We start from the raw sequence: 21,622 nt of genomic DNA, 5'->3' as shown, positions 1-21,622 counted from the left end.
CACAGCCCTGAGAATAGCACCTACCAATAGGAAACTTCCAGGGCTGCATCTTATACATCCAATCGGTTTAAAATTGTGTGGCGCATGTGGGCTCCTTGAACCAACCAAAATGTATCTTCAGTATCTCCCTCCTCTCTTTGTCTAAAACCTATAAAAGGCTCCACTCTCCCTTACTCTGGGCTCTCAGCACGGATCCGTTGAGTTGGTGAGGTCTGAGAGCCAGAGCTTAAGCCCGAATAAACTATAAACCTTTGCTTTTGCATTTTGGTGTGTTGGGTCCTCGGTGGTCTTTTTGGGGTCCAGTGGATGAGGTACAACATCACTTTTATAAGGAAGTACAATAGTATCAGTAGAAGACTAGAACCAAAGTTCAAAGTCCTTAATTTATCTCCCAAGTCAAATCTTTCCCACAGATTTCATGGTAATAGCCTGAAACCAGGAGTCAAAATAAATCTCCTTCCTCTAAGTTGTTTAGCTCAGGCATTCTGTTCAGTGACACATAGATGACAAACACAGGTTCCTTTGGAAGATTTTTCTAATGAATAGAGAAGAATGAACTGAAATCAGCCTATAGAGCTGGGGTGTTTAAATTGGAGTTTTAAAAAGAATTAAAGAAAAAAATATAAACCCTTCTAAGCAATTTCAGTATTTTATACTGTAAATAATAGTATATCAAAGAGTTTGTGTGAACAATTAGTATGATATTGTAACTTGAATTATGAAATTCTTCTAGAAGCTGTAATAAATTACATTATCTTGAGGTGGATCAGACTTAGGAAATTCAATTCAAACCATTTCCTAAGACAGTAATGTGAAAAACTAGCATATATAGAATAGTCAAACAAGTAATCACCAAACACCAGGTCAAAAAACTCACAAAATGTGCTACATGGGATGAATACATTTCTCAATGGCCTCCAAGTCACAGAGTGAACAAACAATTCCATCAGTTCCCTCACTGAATGTGGTAACAGGAGGGCATCAACTAAAAAGTGGGTTCCTGTGTATTGCAGAGTTCAGACTGTTCCAGTGCTGAGTGGGTCCTATAGAAGGCAAAGACAAAGCCATCCTGGCAGGCCCTGTGGTATGCTTACCTCCAAAAGTGAAAAGCCAGGAGAGGGCTGCAAGGGCTGCCTGGGCTGGATGGGGTGGGACTCAGGCTCCTCGGAGTGAGACTGAAAGTTAAAAAAATGTCATTCGAAGTGGGAGAAGTGATTGAAGTAAAACCAGCATAGCTCACTGAAGGGACTGTGCTTCATTCTGGCAGAATCACCAGGGCATGATTACTAATACTACCAGGCAATTGTCTAATCACTTGCCTTTTCAGCTGTAAAATTCAGAACAGGAAGAAGTCTTCCTACAGAAATTTACATTTTAAAAACTACAGCTGCCATTTTTGAGCCTTTTCTTTGTCACAAAGCAACTTCAACTGATATCTGCGAAGTGATTTCTGCACCAGAGAAAATCTACCTTTACTTTATATTGAATACACATTGAGTACAACCTCTTCTAGATTAAGAATCTTTAGTGACATAGCAAAAATAAAGGGAAGTAGTGACCAGATAATATAAATAAAAATCAGGTCAAATACTATAGATTTAAAAAAGGAGACATTAACATTTTCATATAATATAGACATGTTTTAAATACTTCTGAGAGAAAAGCAGTTCTTCTATATGACAATGAACCAGTATGGGTTTTTTTCTAAGCTTCAAGGCCAAAGATAAGCCTTCTCATGATTACATTCACAATAAAAAAACTAAAAATTCTTACTTGTTGCTATAATCTATTTTATACATCAATGAGGTGTTTGTTTTTTTAATTCATCAATCACTGGATAATTGTGGTACCTGTTTCCCAACTCATCTAAACCACCAAACAGTTTTGGCAGCCAACTCTCAAATATTCATCACAAGGTGGTCAAAAGAGTCTATTTATCTTTAGTTATTTTGGCCTTATGTCTGTTTTCTTGTAGAGAAGTAAAAAACTTGCATACCATTGTTTTTATCTGTTTCTTTGTGTGTGGGGGGGGTACATTCATGTGTGTATGTATGTGCAAGTATACTTGCCTATGTGGTACCTGTGTGGAAGCTATAGGCTGACCTAATCCATAGCTCTCCACCTTGAGAGGACAGGGTGTCTTACTGAACTTGAAGCTTGATGTTTTAGTGAGGCTGGTTGTCCATGAACCCCTGAGGTCTGCTTGGTTTCAACTTCCACATCACTGGGGTTATAGGTATCAGCTATTCTATGGAGGCTGAGAATCTAAACTTAGGTCGTCATGCCTGCACAGCAAACATTTTGCCTCTAAGCCATGTTCCCAGTCCTAGGTATGATACTTACAAGATTCTTGCAAATAGATCTTCTCAGAGGCTAGAGTTGACACTGGTTAATTCCCAACTAATTTTACATGGCAAAAGCAAAAGAAAATCAGGTATTCTACCAACTCTTCAACTGAAGTGAGCATGTGTTTTCTAAAGAACACACAGTTTCTCTCTTGGATCATGGTTCTATACCGCATCGTATTTCCTTATCTTAGAGAACAGGGTGTTGGGATAAGGCTACACGGTGGATGTTTCAAGCTAGCTGCACCCTGCATTGGTATAGGGAGCTGGAAACAGTAACCAAAATAAAATTTGAGTTTACTATTATTGAAAAATCCCTAATACTGTCCTTATCTTACATTGTGTGTATAATTGAGAGTTGACTATATGTATCATAAACTGAAGTGTGATATTATTGTTCAAAACACTTCAATTCACTTAATAAAGTATTCTAGTGAAGCTTGATATCTTCTCAAACCATTCTCCAGTTTGGTGTCAATACCTGGTAGACTAGGTACTGACTCCTGGGAACTAGACTCCTGCCTTCACAGTCCATTGAGAAGGACTTTTAATATGTCTGCACTTGAACTTAGCAGCTCATTGGAAAGCTCTCAGGAGTGCTCACAGATACATCCATCATTTTATCTATGTACTGTACAGTCTTATCTGTCCTTTCCTGTCCTAAAATAGGCATGCATAGGCACTGACGCCACACTGTCTCCAAGCAGAAGCATGTATGCTGTGTGTTGTGAAGCATTATGAAGCAGATGCTACACTTAAAACAAAACCTACCTTCCTTTTCAGAGAGTGGAAAGTGCTTACAAATTTCTGTATAAACTGATGACTCATTGACTTCCAAAATATTTGTTTATTTAGAATCTCATATCTAGGACTTCCATTTTTAAAAATAGGAATCAAACTGCTTCCATGTGATTAGAAGATTCTGGACTGCACCTATCAGGTATAAAATATGTACCTGTAATATTCCTCAGCTGCAGTATCTATGGAGTAAACTCTCCTGAAAGAAAAACAGACTGTTTCCTTAGATAGTATTCCAAACCTATTCTAGCCATATTTTCTCCATGAGTTGAGACTTTCTAATAGGTCTCCAAGTAATTAAAATGATATATATTACATATGCTTTTAATAATATCAGGGATAAGACATTTCATTCTAACATTTCTCTACAGTACTTAGAAGCTGAATTTACTCAAAGACTAATTTTCTCCATGAATGAATGCAAGTTATCTATGTCTACTTGTGTCTATTGTAAATGAAATGTTCAAAGTAAACGACATACTAATAACTACAATGGCATTTGAGTACAATCCTCTGTTCTAACAAGCTCCTCAGATGAAAGCAATAATCTAGCTTAAATGCATATTAGCATTTACCACAGTAGAGGCCAGACTAAAGGGAAGCTGTCTGATATCCAATCAAAATCCAGGAAACTCCATATTTAGCTGACTTCTATGTCTTGTGTCATTATGAGCAACATTATAAAAAACTGACACTCCTCAGTCTTTCAAAATGTAAGTGGATCATATGCTACAATCAACTTTGTATTTAAAAAAGTTACTCTGAAATGTTTCCCACAGTGTTGACAAGATGCTAAAAATGAAGGATGGAAAAAAATGACTTAATGTGAAATGAGATCTTTAAAATTCAAAGGAAGCAAGTGGCAAGACTTCAAAACTAGAGGCAACAGTCAAGCAGGGAGTTAGTGCCCCTAAGTCCTAAACCTAGAGCTGTGGCTGTCTCAGTTGTCCCTCTGCGAGTGAGAGCTCAGGAGGGAGGGAGGGAGAAATACAGGAACCATGTACACTGCTAAAATATTCCATGGAGATATTGAGCCTTATCTGCTAGGGTGGGGGTAGAGATGGGAAAAATAAACTTGGGCAATGGTTAAATATTATTTGTATCTCTATTATGACAAATGCTACATCCAGCAAGAAGACTGTAGAGCCTTCTAACTTTTTATGAGTACTTCGTTTGAATAAAATAAATACATGATGTTGGAGGGAGGATTGATTTGAAAAATATTCACTAGAATGTTGTGCATTCATTACTGCATTAATTTAGGAGAAAATTTCTCTTGCATGATGCATCTACAGAATGCGAGAGGAATGACAGACACTCATAGGCGGGCTTAGCTCTCTTCCTACAGACTCTTTCTGAAGGGAGTCCTGTATGAGATTATAGGGACTCCAAAGATTTCACCAAAATATCATTTTCTGTTCACACTGTAAACGACAAACAGGGATATTTATATTTTCCTGGTAGATTTATATTCTACTGTTTATTATTTGAAGTATGCCAGTGCAGACTAACTCACAGTTTCTGCATCTTTGACTAACAGATTTAAAATAAAAATTTGCTGACACTTCCTGCATCACAGATGTCTAACTTCTGCGCCACAAATTAGATGTGGACATTTTCACATAGCTGCCTCAAATCTGAAGGCCGTGAGGTGAGTTAATGGGTTCCCAAACAGCCAAGCAAACACTGTGCTCAACTAGGTAAACACATTGCATATAGTGGCTGAGGACTGCAGAGAGGACTGGAAATGTACTCCAGTTCATTAATATTCTGCGACACTGATGAACCATGGATCACATCTAATGACTGTCACAATAACCCTTCCTGCACTCTCATCCATCCTGATGTTTTCTATTATTCAGTACAGACAGGGGCCTTTCTTCAAGCACAGGCATCAGGAGCATAAACGAGCAGTACACGAAAAGGAGAAAAAGACAGATATACCATGGCCTACTGATACATTCTTTCACAATGAGCTGTTAAGATGTTTCCAGAACTGAGGTTCAGTAACTTTAAATATGCAGCGGCGCCTTCCCTCCGACTGCAATGCAAAAGGCTGGGTCTGGGCTTGCACATCAGCTGAAACCAAATGCCATGCATTTAGACATGTTTCTCTACCTCACACTGCAGTGCTCTGAGGCTGTCAGTACAAACAAATGCTAAATAGCTATTGGTCCCCCAGAAAGGGAAAGCGAGTGCCATGCAGAAAGCATTAAAATATTAAAGACAGACAATACTTACTCCAAGGTCAGCCCCGGAATCTGTAGCCTTTCCCGCTGGGCTTTCATGGTTGTTCTATGTTACCACACTCTATTGTAACCATGACACACATTCCCTGCTAGCGTCCCGGTGATGACAGAGAGCCAAAAGGAACCTCTCTAAAGGACTGGACTAACAACCTCTCGAGGGGGAGGGGGATCCTGTAAGTTTGGGTCCTTCCACCTCTAGCGGAATCAAGAGCTGTCAGCGGCTTTCCTCAGGTTAACGGTGGTGCGCACTGCACTGATTTCGTTAAAGGAACGAGGCTTGCAGCTCTGCATATCAAGTAATTGGTTTCTGATTTTTTTTTAAAAAAAGAAAGTCGCTCCACTCACAGTCCCACTTTTCACCTTAGTGAAATGAAGAGTCCTTTTCACTACCCAGACTGGGGAAAAATATAAAGCGACAGTATCGTAGATAAAATAGTTCATCTCAGTAAAATGTCAATGACTTTCCCCACCCCCAAGCCCTGTGACACTTGGGAACTGAATTCAGCCACTCAGGGGAAGCTGTTCTTACTCTTTTCTTAGAGCAGCAGGCATCACTCATATTCCAGAAGAGATGAGAAATGAAGCCCAGTGAAAATAATTAGATTTTTTTCTATATATGGTAATCATCAGAAAAAGGAATAAACTAACTGTGCTCATTTGGGGGAAGCTGAACTCTTTTGAAGTGGAGACTCCTGTGAACAGGCACAATCCGACAATGGAAAATGCCAGCTGGAGATGCAGGAGACAGGACCTTGTATTCTTATTTTGAAAAGCTGGTTTGTATTTTATGGGGCTCAATACTTTGCAAAAGTCAGCTAACATGAATTAGGAAGGAAAGATAGCAAATATTTTTCAAGTTTCATTCTGTATCATTGAAAGAACACATTTTTTTTTCTCAGTATTTAAAGATTGGAACTAAGTGCACTTCCACTGTCACTGTCTGAAGAACATATCTGAGTCACTTCCTTTAATGCATTTTGAAATGTTTTAAAATTTGGCAGCCACTGATTTGTTGAGAAGAAACACTGGAACATATCAGGACTTTATCAAGAATTCTAATTTTCAAGTACTACAAGGCGACACACACACACACACACACACACACACACACACACAGCATCAAATTAGGTAAAATAGCAAGTTTGCATGGCTGCATTCCAAAGGCTGTGAAACCACACTCCAAGTTTTCACAGAAGCAACAGATGAGGCACACAGTCTGTGGCAGTGCTTGGATTCCATCATGGTGTGTTTACTCCTATCCCACAGGCCTTCTCAGGCAGGGGTCCCAGGGCACTATGTCCTACATGAAGGGACAGGGCAGGGAGGGAACTGGGGCCTGAAATACAGCTTTGCCCCATTTTGCCAAAGCTGCACCTACCTCTGGGTAGCTTTTGCCATTTTTTTCTTATTTTTATTGAGTTGCTTTCTAGTAAGCAACTGCATGTAACTCTACAATGGTGGGATAGACCACAGAGATTTATGTGATAGTCCCAGAGCATTTTTCTTTGCCAACTTGCTCTGTGTTAATTTTAACTAGTTACCAACTTCTCTGTAAGCTTATTCAACTAGTCAACCCTCTTACCTTTTGGAAGCATCAAATTCATGCTGGAAATGCAGCAGTTGGATGGTCATTGTCTCCATAGGGAGGTAAGAGACATGGTCATTTAGCAAAAGGAAAAAGTATTACAAGAAGAAATAAAGGCATTATGGACCACAAAGAGGGATCAACTCAGGAACGGTGACTTGAAATTATCAGTGTTATGATTTTTTTTTTAAAAGACTGCAAAATCAATTACTGCTAGCAAAAACAGAGTTAAATTCGGAAATTCTTTAATTTTTATATGGGCAATTTCCACTTTAGAAAACACATGAATATAATTCAATACACAGATCTTCTACAGTGACTTTCAGACCAATCCTGCCAATGGGCCAGAGGCCATTTTCACTTGGACTTCTTGTCAATATTTCTAATTTAACATATTTAAAACGAGACTCACTGTCATGACCCCCGCTCCTCCAAATAAGCCTTCTTCCAAAATCAAATGTGCATAGCCTCACTATTCTTTCCTACTAAACTGCCCATTCAAGGTACATGGTCTCCTAGCGGGATTAATTTCCTTCTAACTGATCCATTCTGCCATCCTTCCAGATACCCTCTTAGCTTTAAAGACATGTGAACCCCAAAGTACTTCTCTCTGGAATAAGTCACTTTTCTGAGCAAAATCTCCAAGAGCTTCCCTCTCATTCACAGTAAAAGCTAAACACCAAGCACATTTGGACCAAGGCAAGATAATCAAGTCTCAATAGGACCAATAACAGCAATGTAGTAAACATGTGTCTAAAGTCATGGGTCTAAAAAAGAAGAAAGGAAAGAAGGGAGGGAAGGAGGGTCTCTCTGGAATAAGTCACTTTTCTGAGCAAAATCTCCAAGAGCTTCCCTCTCATTCACAGTAAAAGCTAAACACCAAGCACATTTGGACCAAGGCAAGATAATCAAGTCTCAATAGGACCAATAACAGCAATGTAGTAAACATGTGTCTAAAGTCATGGGTCTAAAAAAGAAGAAAGGAAAGAAGGGAGGGAAGGAGGGAAGGAAGGGGGAGAGAGGGGAGAGGAACAGAAGGAAGGAAGGGAGGGAGGGAGGGAGGAAGGAAGGAAGGAAGGAAGAAGGAAGGAAGGAAGGAAGGAAGGAAGGAAGGAAGGAAGGAAAAGTCACTTTGAAGGATGCCAGAGAACAGTTAAGCACATCTTGAAAAAATGCGAAGAATCAAATACCTACCTTACTTTTCCTATGTGCTGCACCCATTGATGGGAAATGATTTCCTTTAAAAAAAGTGTTCCCAATTGATAAATAAAGAAGGGAAGGCAGGCACAGAATACCACCATTTTCCATTCAAATCCTAGTGAATCAGTGAATCTAACTTGTGAGCACTTATGACTGCTCCATAGTGAGATTTACACTAGACACTGAGTGTCTCTGGAGGCAACAACGAGACTTAGTTTTTTTGTTTTTTTGTTTGTTTTTTTTTTGTATTTTTTAAAAATTATTTATTTAATAACCACATACTGAGAAGAAGCATTTTATTACAGCATTAACATATTCAATAAACAATTCCAGAGCAAAGATACAGCTTTTTCAAAATTGACTGTAAATTTTTAGGTTCACAGTTGAATTAATACAGTTATACAATATTGAACTCTGTATAAAGCCCATAAGACATAAAATTGAATGAGGTTTTAACTTTTTTTTTAATTACAACATAGAATAAGTAGATTTAATAAATGTTTATAGCATATTTCATCCAACAGCTGTGGAATATACATTCTTTTCAGCAGTCCAGGTAACTTTTTCTAAAATAAATCACATTTTTTTTATTCTTATTCTTTTATGAAGTTAGTTAAAAATTAATGAACAAGAAATTAAAGAGACTGCGCTGCAATTAAGTTAGAATATTCTAACTGGAAAACAATTACTGTGAAACTATTCTCTTTCAAAATTGGCTGTAAATTTTTAGGTTTACAGTTGAATTATTATAGTTATACAATATTGAGACTTAGTTTTACTGAAAGTGTCCCACCACGCTGGGACCAAACCTCTATATCAAATTGTCAATATGCAGGAAGTAAAGAGACAACACGTTCAAAGTATCAGAGATGTGATCAGCAAAAGCTAGCCATGCAAAAACAAGCTGTGAAAGTCAAAACAACAGCCTAGTTTTCTAAAATAATAAAAATGCTTTACACAAAAAATTTATATAATAATTTTGCACATTTATTTTTAATGAAGGCAAAAAAGTGGAAAGTTGAACCTGAAGATTAAAAAATTTCTAAGAGATAGCAACTAATTATAACCTATGAACTTTTTGGGAGTCCTATTAAAAAAAAAACCCAGATACTCAGACATTTAAATATCATCAGTATTATACATATTGTACATACACTTATATATTAAATATATGTTGAATGTATAGTTATATGTATATATATGTCTTGGTTACTTTTCTGTGCTATGACAAAATACCCTGACAAAAACAACTTAAGGGAGAAAGGGTTTATTCTGATTCATGCTTCAAAGGTCTAATCCATCATGGCAGAGATGTCAAGGTGGCAGGAGCCTGAAGTAACCAGTCATATCACATCCATAGTGAGAAGGCAGAGAACGAGGAAGGCATGCTTCTGCTCGGGTCCCTTCTTCACTAATAGTCCATGATCCCACCCAGGGAATGGCACCACCAACAGTGGGCAGGTCTTGCCACTGCAATTAGATAATCAAGATAATCCCATACAGGCATGCTCAGAGGTCTGTCTCCCAGGTGAGTCTAGACTCTGTCAAGTTGACAATTAAAACTCATCATCACAGTATGTAAATACATACATATACAATGTGAGTATCTGATAAAAATCAATTATTTTTAAGTATAATATTAGCTTCTTGGTCACCTTTAAATACTTATCTTTCAGGGATACACACAGAAATATTCACAGATGAAATTATACATATATATATATATATGGATTTGTCAATAAATAATTGGGGGAGAGAAACAGATAACATAGATGAAATAAAACTGATTGTGGCTTACTATTTTTTAAGACCGGGTGATGGGTAGATAAGGGCCCATATCATGCTGTCTGGTACCCAAGCCTCCACACAACCGTCCATCTTGCTCATCCTTCACTAATGCCAAGTTCATCTTCAGTCATTTCGCTCATCCTCACTAATGCCAAATTCACATCTACCTCCAACCCTTCTGTTACAGTTTGGCTCTTAAAGGCTCCCCAATGGCCTGTGAGTCCAAGAGTTGTTCCACAGCCTGTGGCACTTCTAGGTGGTGGTGGGATTTTTAAGCTTAAGCCTAGTGGAAAGAAGTTAGGTCACTGATGACACTTTCTTGAAGGCAATAATGGCACCCTGCCTTCTCTTTCTTTGCTTCCTAGATGCCACAAGGTGATAAGCCTTGCTCTACCACACACTCTCTGCCATCATGTTCTGCCTCATTGCAGGCTCCAAGACATCAGAGCTAGATGACTATGCTTCAAACTAAAACCTTTGAGAGAATGACCCAAAACAAATCTTCCTTCCTGTTAAGCCGATTTTCTGAGATATTTTGTCTAATTGGTAGAAGGTCAATGACCACGTGCTCCTGCTGCCTGGAACTCAACTCTCTGAACCTCCTCCATACCTTATGTGACTGCCCTGTTTGGAAATGCTGCGCTCTCACACCTCGCTCTCACACCTCGTATTTCCCTCTTATTATCTTGGCATACTTTTCTTTTTTATACTTATTACCCCCTGGTCTATTTTATGTTTGTTTATTGTCTACTTTCCTCTGCATGACTGGGGGTTCCTAGAAAGCATGTGCAATGTGTGTCATGGCTATAGAGCACCAGTGCTGAGGACAGCCCCTCAAGTGTTCCATTAAAACAGACTAAAATGAAGGACTGACTCTCCATCCTGCAGAATCGATCAATTAAAGAGGCTCACACTAAAGCACTGTGATAGTGTTTTGGTGAACTGAGCGGAGAGGACTCAGATGACAGAAAAAACAAGGCTGCAGTCCAGGAGCCTTCTATTCTTATAGGAATGACACATCACTGGTCTAATAATGGTGCTGACATGTATTTTGAACAAATCCAACACCATGCCCTATGTCTGGGTCTTTCTATATATTCTCCTGAGTAGTAGTTATCAACAAAGTTTTGTAATGTAGACAGTTTTGGTTTCATGTGTTGCGCTAGGAGAAGAGATCTGCTGCTACTGGCTTCTAGTGGGTGGAGGACAAGATGCTGCTAAACATCCCACAAAGCCAGAGGTACCATTCTCCCAGCAAAGAACTACCCAGACCCCAAGAAATAGAGTTGTTCTAGAAACCATGCTGTACAGGCAAGAGGTAAGACCTTGAAGACGCTCAGCATCAATGACCTGTTTTAAACACTTTGATTCTGGTTTCACAGCATTCAGCTTAGGCAAGGTATGAGGTAACAGTCTTATTGCTTCACATCTCATTTCCTACTTCCTGTTGCAGCAATCTTTTTAACCTGAATGTGTATATACTTTTGTCCTGCTTTCAAGGGGAATGGCTTTTTATAGTCAGAGCCCCAGAAGTACTTCTGAGTCACAGAAACCTAATTACCAAGGTGCTCATGACATCCATGAACAGTAACCTAGATGGGAAATTCTGCAGAGCAAGAGGACCCAGTGTCATGCAAAATGAACTCCACAGCTTCTCAGAGGCCAAAGTTAAGGAGCTCACTTAGGAATGATACTACACGCATGCATCTGAGGCACATGGCTTAAAGAATTTCAATCTAAGTGGTTTGTCTTCTCCAATGAAAGTCAAGAGACAGATCTTCCAAATCTAATATTTTTCTCTTCTTTCCTCTTGGAATTCAGGACTCTACAGGAACATATAAGATGCAAGGCCAAGAGTGAAAGTGACCATCGTTATTTAAAAAAAGATTTTTATTAATTCTTTGAGCATTTCATAAAATGTCTTTTGATCATATTCATCCCAACTCTTCCCAGATCCATAGCTCCCTTCCAACCCAAATTTGTGTCCTCATTTTTTTTTCTTAAATCATCAAGTCCAGTTTGTGCTATTCATTGCTCTTGGATGTGTGGCCATCTACTGGAGTGTGGCTGACCGACCACGGGCCATACCCTTAAAGAAGTCTCAATCTTTCTCTCTCTCAATTTCTCTGTGTCTGTCTCTCCCTGTCATCAGCTATCAACTGCCAGTTGTCCCTCAACTAGGAGTGGATTTATGCCCAACTTTCTCCTCAGAGCTGGGATTTTGTCTATCCTAAGGTCACACAGGTCTTGTGAACACTGTCACCACAAGTGTGAGTTCATCTATACAACAGCCCTGCTATGCTCCCTGCTTCATCGTAGTCATCCACTTCCTCTGGCTCTTATAATCTTTTTGCCCCTTCTTCCACAATGATCCCTGAGCAGAGGGAGAGATGTGATGCAGATGAACGATCAACAACCTGTGTACTAGTCTAAGGGGAACACAGTAGCATTTGAAGGTGCATGTGCATGAGATTTTTTTCCTTAATCGTTCACATAATTGAATAAGGGTTAGAAAAAAGCATTAATACTGCTGTTCTTTCAATACATTATTCATTTGATAAACTTCTATTTGACAGTCTCTGTTCTAGTGCAAGAACTGAATCAGGAGATGTGATCCAAAGCTTCATCTATGAGATTCATTAATTGGAGAAGATAAATAATGATACAAACAAAATAATTTCTGATAGTAGTGGGTCAGCATCATTGGATGGCAGAGTCCAGGCCAGATGATGTTTTTAGCTCAGGGCCTAGGTAAGTCAGCGATATGCCAACATTCCTGACAGGTGAAAGCTGTTAGTTCACAATTATCAGGGGATGAATGGCACAGCATAGGGGCAACAGTCACTGAACACACATTTTCTGAGCATTAAACAATGCACGCTATTATGGGAGATGCAAAGATGAAGAGTGCATCGGGGTGAGGCCTGAGGGTTATATTAGTTGGAGAAGCAGGAGGAGGGGTACACGGCAAATTAATGTTTGATGCTCCCCATGAGCAGGAAATAACAAACAGGTGAGGGGGCACCTTTTCATAGCTGGAATTAACTCTTCAAGCAGGTCTTTTCTATGGGCTCCCCACTACTACACTGGGCAGGTGATGTGAGCCTGTGGGTGTATCTCCATGAAGGACACTGAGTAAATGTTTCAAGTGTGAAAGACTTTAGAGAAACAGCACGGCTAAGCTCTGACTGCAGGAGGAAAGCTCAGAACATGTGCATCTGCTCTTTCTTCTGCTCCTCTCTTCTCTTTCCTTTCTCCTAACAACTGAGGCCATTCTCACCAGTCACAGGGTTTATCCTTGGCATCTACACAGCTTGTCAAAGATATTTGAAAAAATCTAAGGTATCAGATTTGCCACCAGCCTACTTCTTCTCAAGAAGCTACGAGAGGATATGCTGAGCAATGACACAAACCATTCAGGAGAAATACATGAGACCAAGGAGAAGGTGGTATACAGACAGGTAAAAGGAATGGCCAGGATGCTGGCAGCGATGCCAAAGGGAGGTCCACACCAGGAGCTGCTGCTGTCACAAGAGCATACAAGGGGACTTGGGCCAGAAAACTGAGGGCTCAGGAAGCAGCTTCAATACAAGACACACTGACAGGTTATCTGAAGCGAGGGATAGTGCAGGCAGCACAAACAAGGGCTTCATTACTCTGTAGAAGAATATGGAAAAGATGTGTGATAGCTAAATAAAAGCCAGGCTAAGGAAAAGCAACCTGATGATTAGCTCAGGGAAAACACAGAATTACATAGGAAAAGGAAAATGTGATCAAGGGGGTGAAATGCACATTAAGGAGAGAATAACTGGCCCCTCTAAAGATGCTATTCTTACAACCTATGACTACACCATCTTACACAGCAAATGAGACTGCTCTTTGGATTTAAGAAGCCGAGACAAGAAGATGATCTTGCATTTTTTGTGCACATTTAGTATAAACTCCAGAGTCCTTTTAAAACAGAAGAGGGAGGCATCAGAGTTGGAGATGTGATAGAAGTAGATGCCAGGATGATACCACGAAGATCAAGGACTTCTAGAAACTGTAAAAGGAACAGGACGTGGTGGCGCACTCCTTTAATCCCAGAATTTGGGAGGCAGAGGCAGGCAGATCTCTGTGAGTTTGAGGCCATCATGGTCTATATAGTGAGTTCTAGGCTACATAGTGAGACTCTGGCTCAAAGAAAAAGAAAGCCAAAATAAAAATAAAATAAACTGTAAACAGAAGGGAGTGCTTCTAGAAGGAAGGCAGCCCTTGACTTGCATCCAATAAAGACCATTTTAGAGTTTCGGTCCCCTAAAATTATAAGACAACAACTTTGTGCTATTTTAAGGCCCTAAGTTCAATGTAATTTGTCACTATAGCAATAAGAAGGCAACACTGAAACTGATTTAACAACAAAAAAAATCACAACTTATATCTATTTTAGGACATTGGAAAACTTGGAAAATTAAGGTGATGTAGGATGAAGGAGTAGAAGAGTTAAGTCTTCTTGTATCATAAATGAAGTCACTATTCAAAGCACAAAACTAACTTGATACTAAGAGCAACCTAAATGCATTACTGAGAAATGTGGAGATTATTCGAGAGCTCCAAGGGAAGCAGGACTGCAGGGTGGAGAGAGGTGAAGCAGGACTGAGTTTTTCATAAGGCTAGTAGCATTATTTAATTTTTATAACTCTATATACACTGCATTTTGATAAGAATAAAAATTAATGCTAAAAAGAAAGATTAGCTGCCAGAGATACTGGTAATTCCCTGCTGTATCTCTGCATTTTACTTCTTCGCTTTTATTGAAATATCATCTCATTTTCTTGCACTTTTTATCTACCATATTCAGCTAGACACAATGGTATTTTTAACATGGGAGAGAAGTGAACCATTTCCATCTCTAATATTTAATGATTTTCTTCCTCACAACAATATGTCCTTCATAACCAATGTGAATAAAGCCTTTGTAAACAGAAAGAAAATGAAAACCAGCAAATGAAATGTAAAGGGATGTGCAGAGCAGTGCTTGGAGATGAAGGGAGCGTCATGATCCCCATACTCAGCACGGACAATGGTGCTGCATACCTGGAATCCCAGCACTCAGGAGGCTAAAGCAGGAAGATCATAAGTTCAAGGCCTGTCTGGACTCTAGAATAAGATTCTTTCTCAAAATATCAATGTCTTGCCTCACACCTGTAAGGCCTCATCAACACACACACACACACACACACACACACACACACAATCAACAAATTTATAAAAATGAGTTATATTTGTTTGAAAAAAAAAAACCCAGCAACAGCGAAAAAAAAAAAAAGGTCCATGTTCTTTCATGAAATCTCTGACACAATACCATGTTCAATAGGTTATGACACCTCTTCAGGCAAGCATATGTGCTGCCTTTCTACCTCATGTGCCCACCTGGCATTAAGATGCTTTTTAGTTTCAAGTTTTACTCTGTAGTCAAACTTCACATAGTTCACTGGAGCTACAAATTCTGTCTTTTTTTTCTCACCAGCTCCCGCCTAACAGTATTAGCAGCTGAGTATCATTCTGATTCATGCTCCCACACCCTAGAACTCAAATGCATGTAGTCACCTCTTCATTTCTGTGTCTAATGTGCTCTGGTCTAGTTCTGGGGATACCCTTGTCTCTCCCATCCCACTGGCTTGGGAAAACACTCCATGTACAAATTGCAGCCAATCCATTCCGTGAGCATAGTGACTGCTTCAGGGACAGGATATGACTCAAGGTGGGTTAGAGACAAGAGAGAAAAGATTATTTTCCTGCTAGAATTCAAGCTGGGAAGTTAAATGTCCTTGCTGTGATCATGGGTAGCTGCAAAGGATAAAAGGGCAGAGTCAACAGAGACGAGGGCAGAGTTGGGTGTTGTATCAAGCCATGCCTACAGCTTTATACCTAAACTTTCCAATTCTGTGATCCCTTCTCTTGGGTTAGGCCAGTGTGGGCTGGTTATATTGTTATCAGTTATTCTAACATTATCAAATGAAATAATCAGAAATCTTGGTGAGTTGTATAAGTAGCTACATTTTAAGACTTTCCAGTAATATCTAAAAAATAAATAAATAGCACAGCTACAGAATGTAATCCTAAAGATGTACTGCAACAACAGTCCTGTTTCCAATAGCGCCAAACTAGAATTACACAAATGTCCATCAGTAAGAAAATGGCTAAATACACAGAGACACTCAGGAAACAGAGTGACCTATAACTACATGTAGTATTGTGGATGAATTTTACAAACAGAATTACTATGGTTTGATGTGAAATGGCCCCTATAGAGACCCAGTAGGGGGCACTGATCTGGGGGGCTGTGGGATCTTTGGGCAGTAGGGCACAGCTGGAGGAAGTGGGTTGCCAGGGAGCAGACTTGAGGGTTATATCCCAGTTCAGCTTCTGACCTCAGTCTCTCTGCTTCCTGACCTGCTGAGATCCAGCTGCAAGCCTCCATGAGCCCCACCAATACTTCCCCACCATGTGATACAAAATAAATCCTTCCTCTCTTAAGTTGCTTCTTTCAGATAGTTTACCACAGCAAGGAGAAGAGTAACCAACAGAAATAATGTTGAGCAAAAGAAAGCATAACTACCCTTTAGAGGTTTAAAACATTTTATTTATTATTATTATTTTATGTGTATGAGTGTATTGCCTACATGTATGTAAGCACACTTATGTTGTGCAGTGTCTGTGTAGGTCAGAAGAGGGCATCAGATTCCCCTGGACCTGGAGTTTGGTTGTTAGCCACCATGTGGGGGCTGAGAACTGAATCCAGGTCCTCTGCAAGAGAGTACTCTTAACTGCAGAGCCATCTCTCTGGCCCCCCTTTGGGGTTTAAAATGGTGCTGCTACTATCTAAAAGGATACAGTGATTCCTCAAAAACTTAAACACAAAAATACCTTATGATTCCCCTACCCACTATGGGGTATTTACCTCCAAGAAATGAAAGCAGGGACATAATTGCTATGGTTTGATATGAAATGATACCTACCATTTACCTGAGGTAGCTAAAGCTGCCAGATTCATAGAAAAAGAAAACAAAATGAACGGCCATTGCTAGAGACCAACATAAGGAATGGTAAGTTAGTGTTTAATAGTACAGTGTTGCAGCTGGAGAACATCAGAAAGTTCTGGAAATGGACAATGGTGATGACTATACAACAAAGAGAATGCACTTAATATCACAGAAATGTATACTTATAAAAGGTTCAAATAGAAATTTATGCTACATATATTTTGCCATTTTTAAAAAAGGAAAGAGAAAATGAACCATCCCATGACTTTACTTACTATTACAGGTTGGGCTCATGGCTACGGTAGTGAAAGCTGGGGTTGAAGTGTGAGAGAGAACAAGAGAAACTATGAATCCACACATCTCATCTATGTATTTATTTACTTTTACATAAGTGCTGGTTCTTGGACATGCCCCATGGGTGAAAATCTTCCAAGCTTGTGAATTTGGGGATTCCTTGAAGTCTCAAGCTACTTCTCCCTTCAAAGAATCTATTTTTGAGGTTTTACAGCATTCACACTTCTGAAATACCCTCCCTCTTTGAAATCCTTATATGAAACATCATCCTATCTAAAACTTGAGGCAATGTATAATAATATACACATAACTACTCAATAACTACTGGCTAAATCAATACATGTAGCAAAATAGAAAAGTAAAAGTAGGTTAGCCCAAGAAAATTAAAACAGAGAAATACATGGGAAAATGCAAAATCTAGAAATACAGAAAACACAGGCCTGGAAGGTATGTTCATCAAGCTGTGACCAGGATAACTATTCCTGGCCCAACATTGCACAGTTAGTGAGTGACTGAGCAGCAACTTTAAATCAGACGTTCTGATTCTAAGGCTGTATTCTTTCTGCTACTGTAAACTACACTTTTCCAGATCACAGTATGGACAATGTGTTGCTTCAAAAAATAACATAAGTAGAATTTTTCTAAGTAATACATTCTATATGTTTAATTAAAACCAAAAAATTTACTTCTAATAACACTTAAAACTGTATATCTATATCCAAGCATGACATGACTTTTTATGGCCAACTCATACTCTGAACATTTCACTTAAGAGATTTCTATGGAGGGGCTGGAGAGACGGCTCAGTAGTTAAGAGTATTGGCTGCTCTTGCCAGAGGAACTGGGTTAGTTCCAAACACCCATATGGCAGCTAACAACCATCTGTAACCAGTTCTGGGGGATTTGATGCCCTTGTCTGACCTCTGTGGGCATTGCACAACATGGGTGCATCTATCTACATTCAGGCAATACACTGACACAAATAAAAAATAATTTTTTTAAAATTATTTATTTAATAACCATAAGCTTTAACATATTCAATAACAATTTCCAGAGCTAAGATGCATCTCTTTCAAAATTGGCTGTAAATTTTTAGGTTTATAGTTGAATTAATACAATTATACAATATTGTATTCTGTATAAACCCTATAAGATATAAAATGAAATGAGGATTTAAACTTTGAAAAAGATCTCCATTTCATTATTAAAATACACAGTTTCATACAGAAAAATTCATTTTTAATAGAATTGACACTAAGATGCATATGAGTATCTAATCTCTATATATCTGATTATTACTAGTCACAGTCGGCTACTTTCTGAGCTTCATGGCATCTGAGCATGGATATAAAGTTGTCAGGTAGATTTCGATGGTAATTTTTTTTTTTAAAGAGATTTCTATGGAGTTGATCAGTAATGAGAAGGAACAGCCATACGCCATAGTTACCTTGGGGAGGGTAACATTTATGGACACTGGGTTTTGAAACTGGGAAGACAATGAAGGAAGGGGCATAATATGTGTCCCTCTCTACCAAAGAGCTATGCTCTTGTAAAGGTTCATCCTGAGATTCTTCCCCTATAATAGTCTACATAATTCCAAATCAACCACGACTCTTCGGTTATTATAGATGCTATAGCAACCTGACAGCCTACAATAAATACCATGCCTGTTTATGTTTCTTTTTGTTTGAAGTTAAGGGAATAAAAACATACCAGATTTCTCTGACTGGTTACCATCCACAGAGACTAGCAGAGCAATGGAAAAATACAAATGGCATTTCTTTATATGGCACATTGGGTAACCATCATTACTTTATCAAAGATTTAGTGGGTATCACTACCTGCCAAATACTAGAAACAATAAAGCTTTGTATTTTCCAGTTTTGAAAGGTTTTATTTGCTATATTCTGGGGAGAAGACAGAAAGGGAGGGAGATGAAAGGGATGGCTAAGACGGTCCAAACTTACTTCCCTTAGTAACAATTTGTGGGTCGATGTTCATCCTCACCTTCCAAGTTCTGCTGAACAGATGAAAGAGAAGAAAGCAAAGAGCAATGCTTGGACTTGGGGCATTTTGTGAGCGCAGCAGAGAAAACGAAGCTGCACTCCATGACCTCCAATAGCAGCAAAGGCAAAGGCACACTGTTTGAAATGTGCTGTTTTCACATTTGCATATATTTTAAAGTTTTCGAAAAGAATATACTGTATTTCCTCCATCTTTCTGGTATTCAAACAGGTTGTAAAGAGCTACCTCTCAAGTAAGAAAAGTAAAGTTGAAGTAAATACCTCGTCAGGCCCACAGGAAGCGAATGTGGCAAGATTAAAAGAGCACTGATATAGACTGGAAATGGAGCCCCAAATGCATTTTGTGTGAACATGCTGAAAAACACATGCAAATTATCAACTTCTCCTGAGCAGATCTTGAATCTTTTTAATTTACAATATTTGTTGGCCTATTGCTTTCTCCTAAAAATCTCTTAGTTATAGTTCTGATTCTTTTCTTTCAGCCAAAATTTATTTAGGAAAATATCATTTATCAGAACTCTGTGAGTTCAAGACCACCCTGGTCTACATAGTGAGTTCCAGGACAGCTGAGGGTACAGAGAGACCCTGTCTCAAAAAGACCAAAAAAACAAAAAACAAAAAAAAAAACAAAAAAACCTTTTAGATTGACTGTCATGGTGGCCATGCCATTGATCCCAGCCCTCAGAAGGCAGAGGCAGATGGGTCTCTGTGAGATGGAGACCAGCCTGGCCTACATAGCAAGTTCCAGGCCAGCTGGTGGTACAAGCAGACCCTGTCAAAAGCCAAACAGAGTAAGAGGCTGCAGTGTGTATGTCACTGGATAGGACTCCTATATTAAACCTCACCCACCCATGCCAGGGACCATTACAGAAGAGGGGGAAGAAGGATTTTAAGAGTCAGGGTTGGTGTATAAACACAAGAAAACAGTCTTTTAGGCCTCTGGGACCTTGCTCATGTGAACTTACAGCAATGGTGACAGCATGCACAAGACCCAGGCCAACTCAATCAGACAAAAACCCAGCATAGAATGGGGGAAACTGACAGCAGGCCCCAATCTTAGCTGAGGAACTACTGGCGACTGATTACTGCTGGGTGATCAGCTCATCTTCTTTAAGGGAGTGACTCTAGATAGGCCGACTAGACTCCAGTAGATAAACTTATACCAAAGGACCTGTGAGTACAAAAGAAGGTTGACTCAATAAGCCCTAACATATGACAGAGTGCAAGAAATCCTGAGGGAGCCTCTGAGGGTGCACATGGGGGAAGGGGGCTAAGCAAGAGTTGCTGTATGAAATGCACAAACATCCAATAAGATTACATTAAATATATATGTATATCAAAAACAACAACAAAGGACCTAGGTTTGGTTCCGAGCATCCACATCAGGTGGCTCACAACCACCTGTAGCTCTAGTTCCAGGGGTTTCAATGCCCTCTGTCTTTGCGGGCATCTGCACATATATGGTGTACATAAATTCAGGAAGGTACATAAAAATAAAACTAAAATTGAAAATTATTTTAAAGAATTAAAACCTATCCCTAATTTCAAATCTAAATTAAAATTGAACTTCCTTTTCTCTAGAATCTAGGTACACTGTTCTAATTTGTTTTTCGTTACTCTGTGACCAAAAACAACTTGGGGGTGGTGCTGGAGCGATGGTTTAGTAGTTAAGAGCACTAACTGAGGACCTGGGTTCAATTCCCAGAACCTACATGATGGCTTGACAACCATCTGTAACTCCAGTTTCAGGGGATCTGACACCCTCTTCCGACCTCCTCGGGCATTGGATGACACGGATGCACCTACCTACAATGCAGGCATTACATTCATACACATAAAATAAAATTTTAAAAGTTAAAAACTTGGGGAGGAAAGGATTTATTTTATCTTACAGGTTAGCCTGTCATGGAAGGAAGTCAAGGCACGAATTAATCAGGGCAGGAGCTCGGGCAGCAGAGAAGCTTGAAGCAGAAAACATGGAGGAACTCTGTTTACTGGCTTGCTCCAGGCTTACGTACAGCACCTTTCTTATCCGGCGCAGGCCCACCTGTTTAGGGGTGGCACCGCCCACAGCAGGCTGGGCCTCCTACACCAATTACTAATCAAGACAATGCCCCACAGACATGGCCATAGGCCAATCTGATGGAGGAAACTCTTCATCTGAGGTTCCCTCTTCCTATATGTGTCAAGTTGACAACCAAGATTAGCCATCATACTGCCTAACTAGGATTTGTTCACACCTACCACACTTCAAGGGTTATTCTCTCTCTGGATACAAGACATGAGGCAAAGGTTGGGCAAGGATTATAGACTG

The 21,622-nt window shown here is 39.4% G+C and overlaps 1 protein-coding gene across 6 annotated transcripts in view; it reads right to left on the bottom strand.

Annotated features, from left to right (window-relative positions):
- Mast4 (microtubule associated serine/threonine kinase family member 4) overlaps positions 1–21,622 on the bottom strand; it is a 648,204-nt gene that overhangs the window by 233,417 nt on the left and 393,165 nt on the right. Inside the window, exons 1-2 of one of the 6 annotated variants that reach the window (XM_029566304.1) lie at positions 5,385–5,502; positions 1,095–1,175 (exon numbers count right to left, since the gene is read on the bottom strand). The exons of the other annotated variants lie outside the window; for them this stretch is intronic. Of the exons in view, the coding sequence (XP_029422164.1) occupies positions 1,095–1,175; positions 5,385–5,431 (128 nt within the window). The 5' untranslated portion in view covers positions 5,432–5,502. Of the gene's footprint in view, positions 1–1,094; positions 1,176–5,384; positions 5,503–21,622 lie in introns of those variants that run through there. 6 annotated transcript variants of the gene reach the window in all.

This window comes from Nannospalax galili, unplaced genomic scaffold (genome assembly GCF_000622305.1).
Source record: "Nannospalax galili isolate Female #2095 unplaced genomic scaffold, S.galili_v1.0 scaffold518, whole genome shotgun sequence".
Taxonomy (NCBI): Eukaryota; Metazoa; Chordata; class Mammalia; order Rodentia; family Spalacidae; genus Nannospalax; species Nannospalax galili.
Note: the sequence above shows the minus strand (reverse complement) of the source record. Positions and strands in the feature narration are given on the sequence as shown.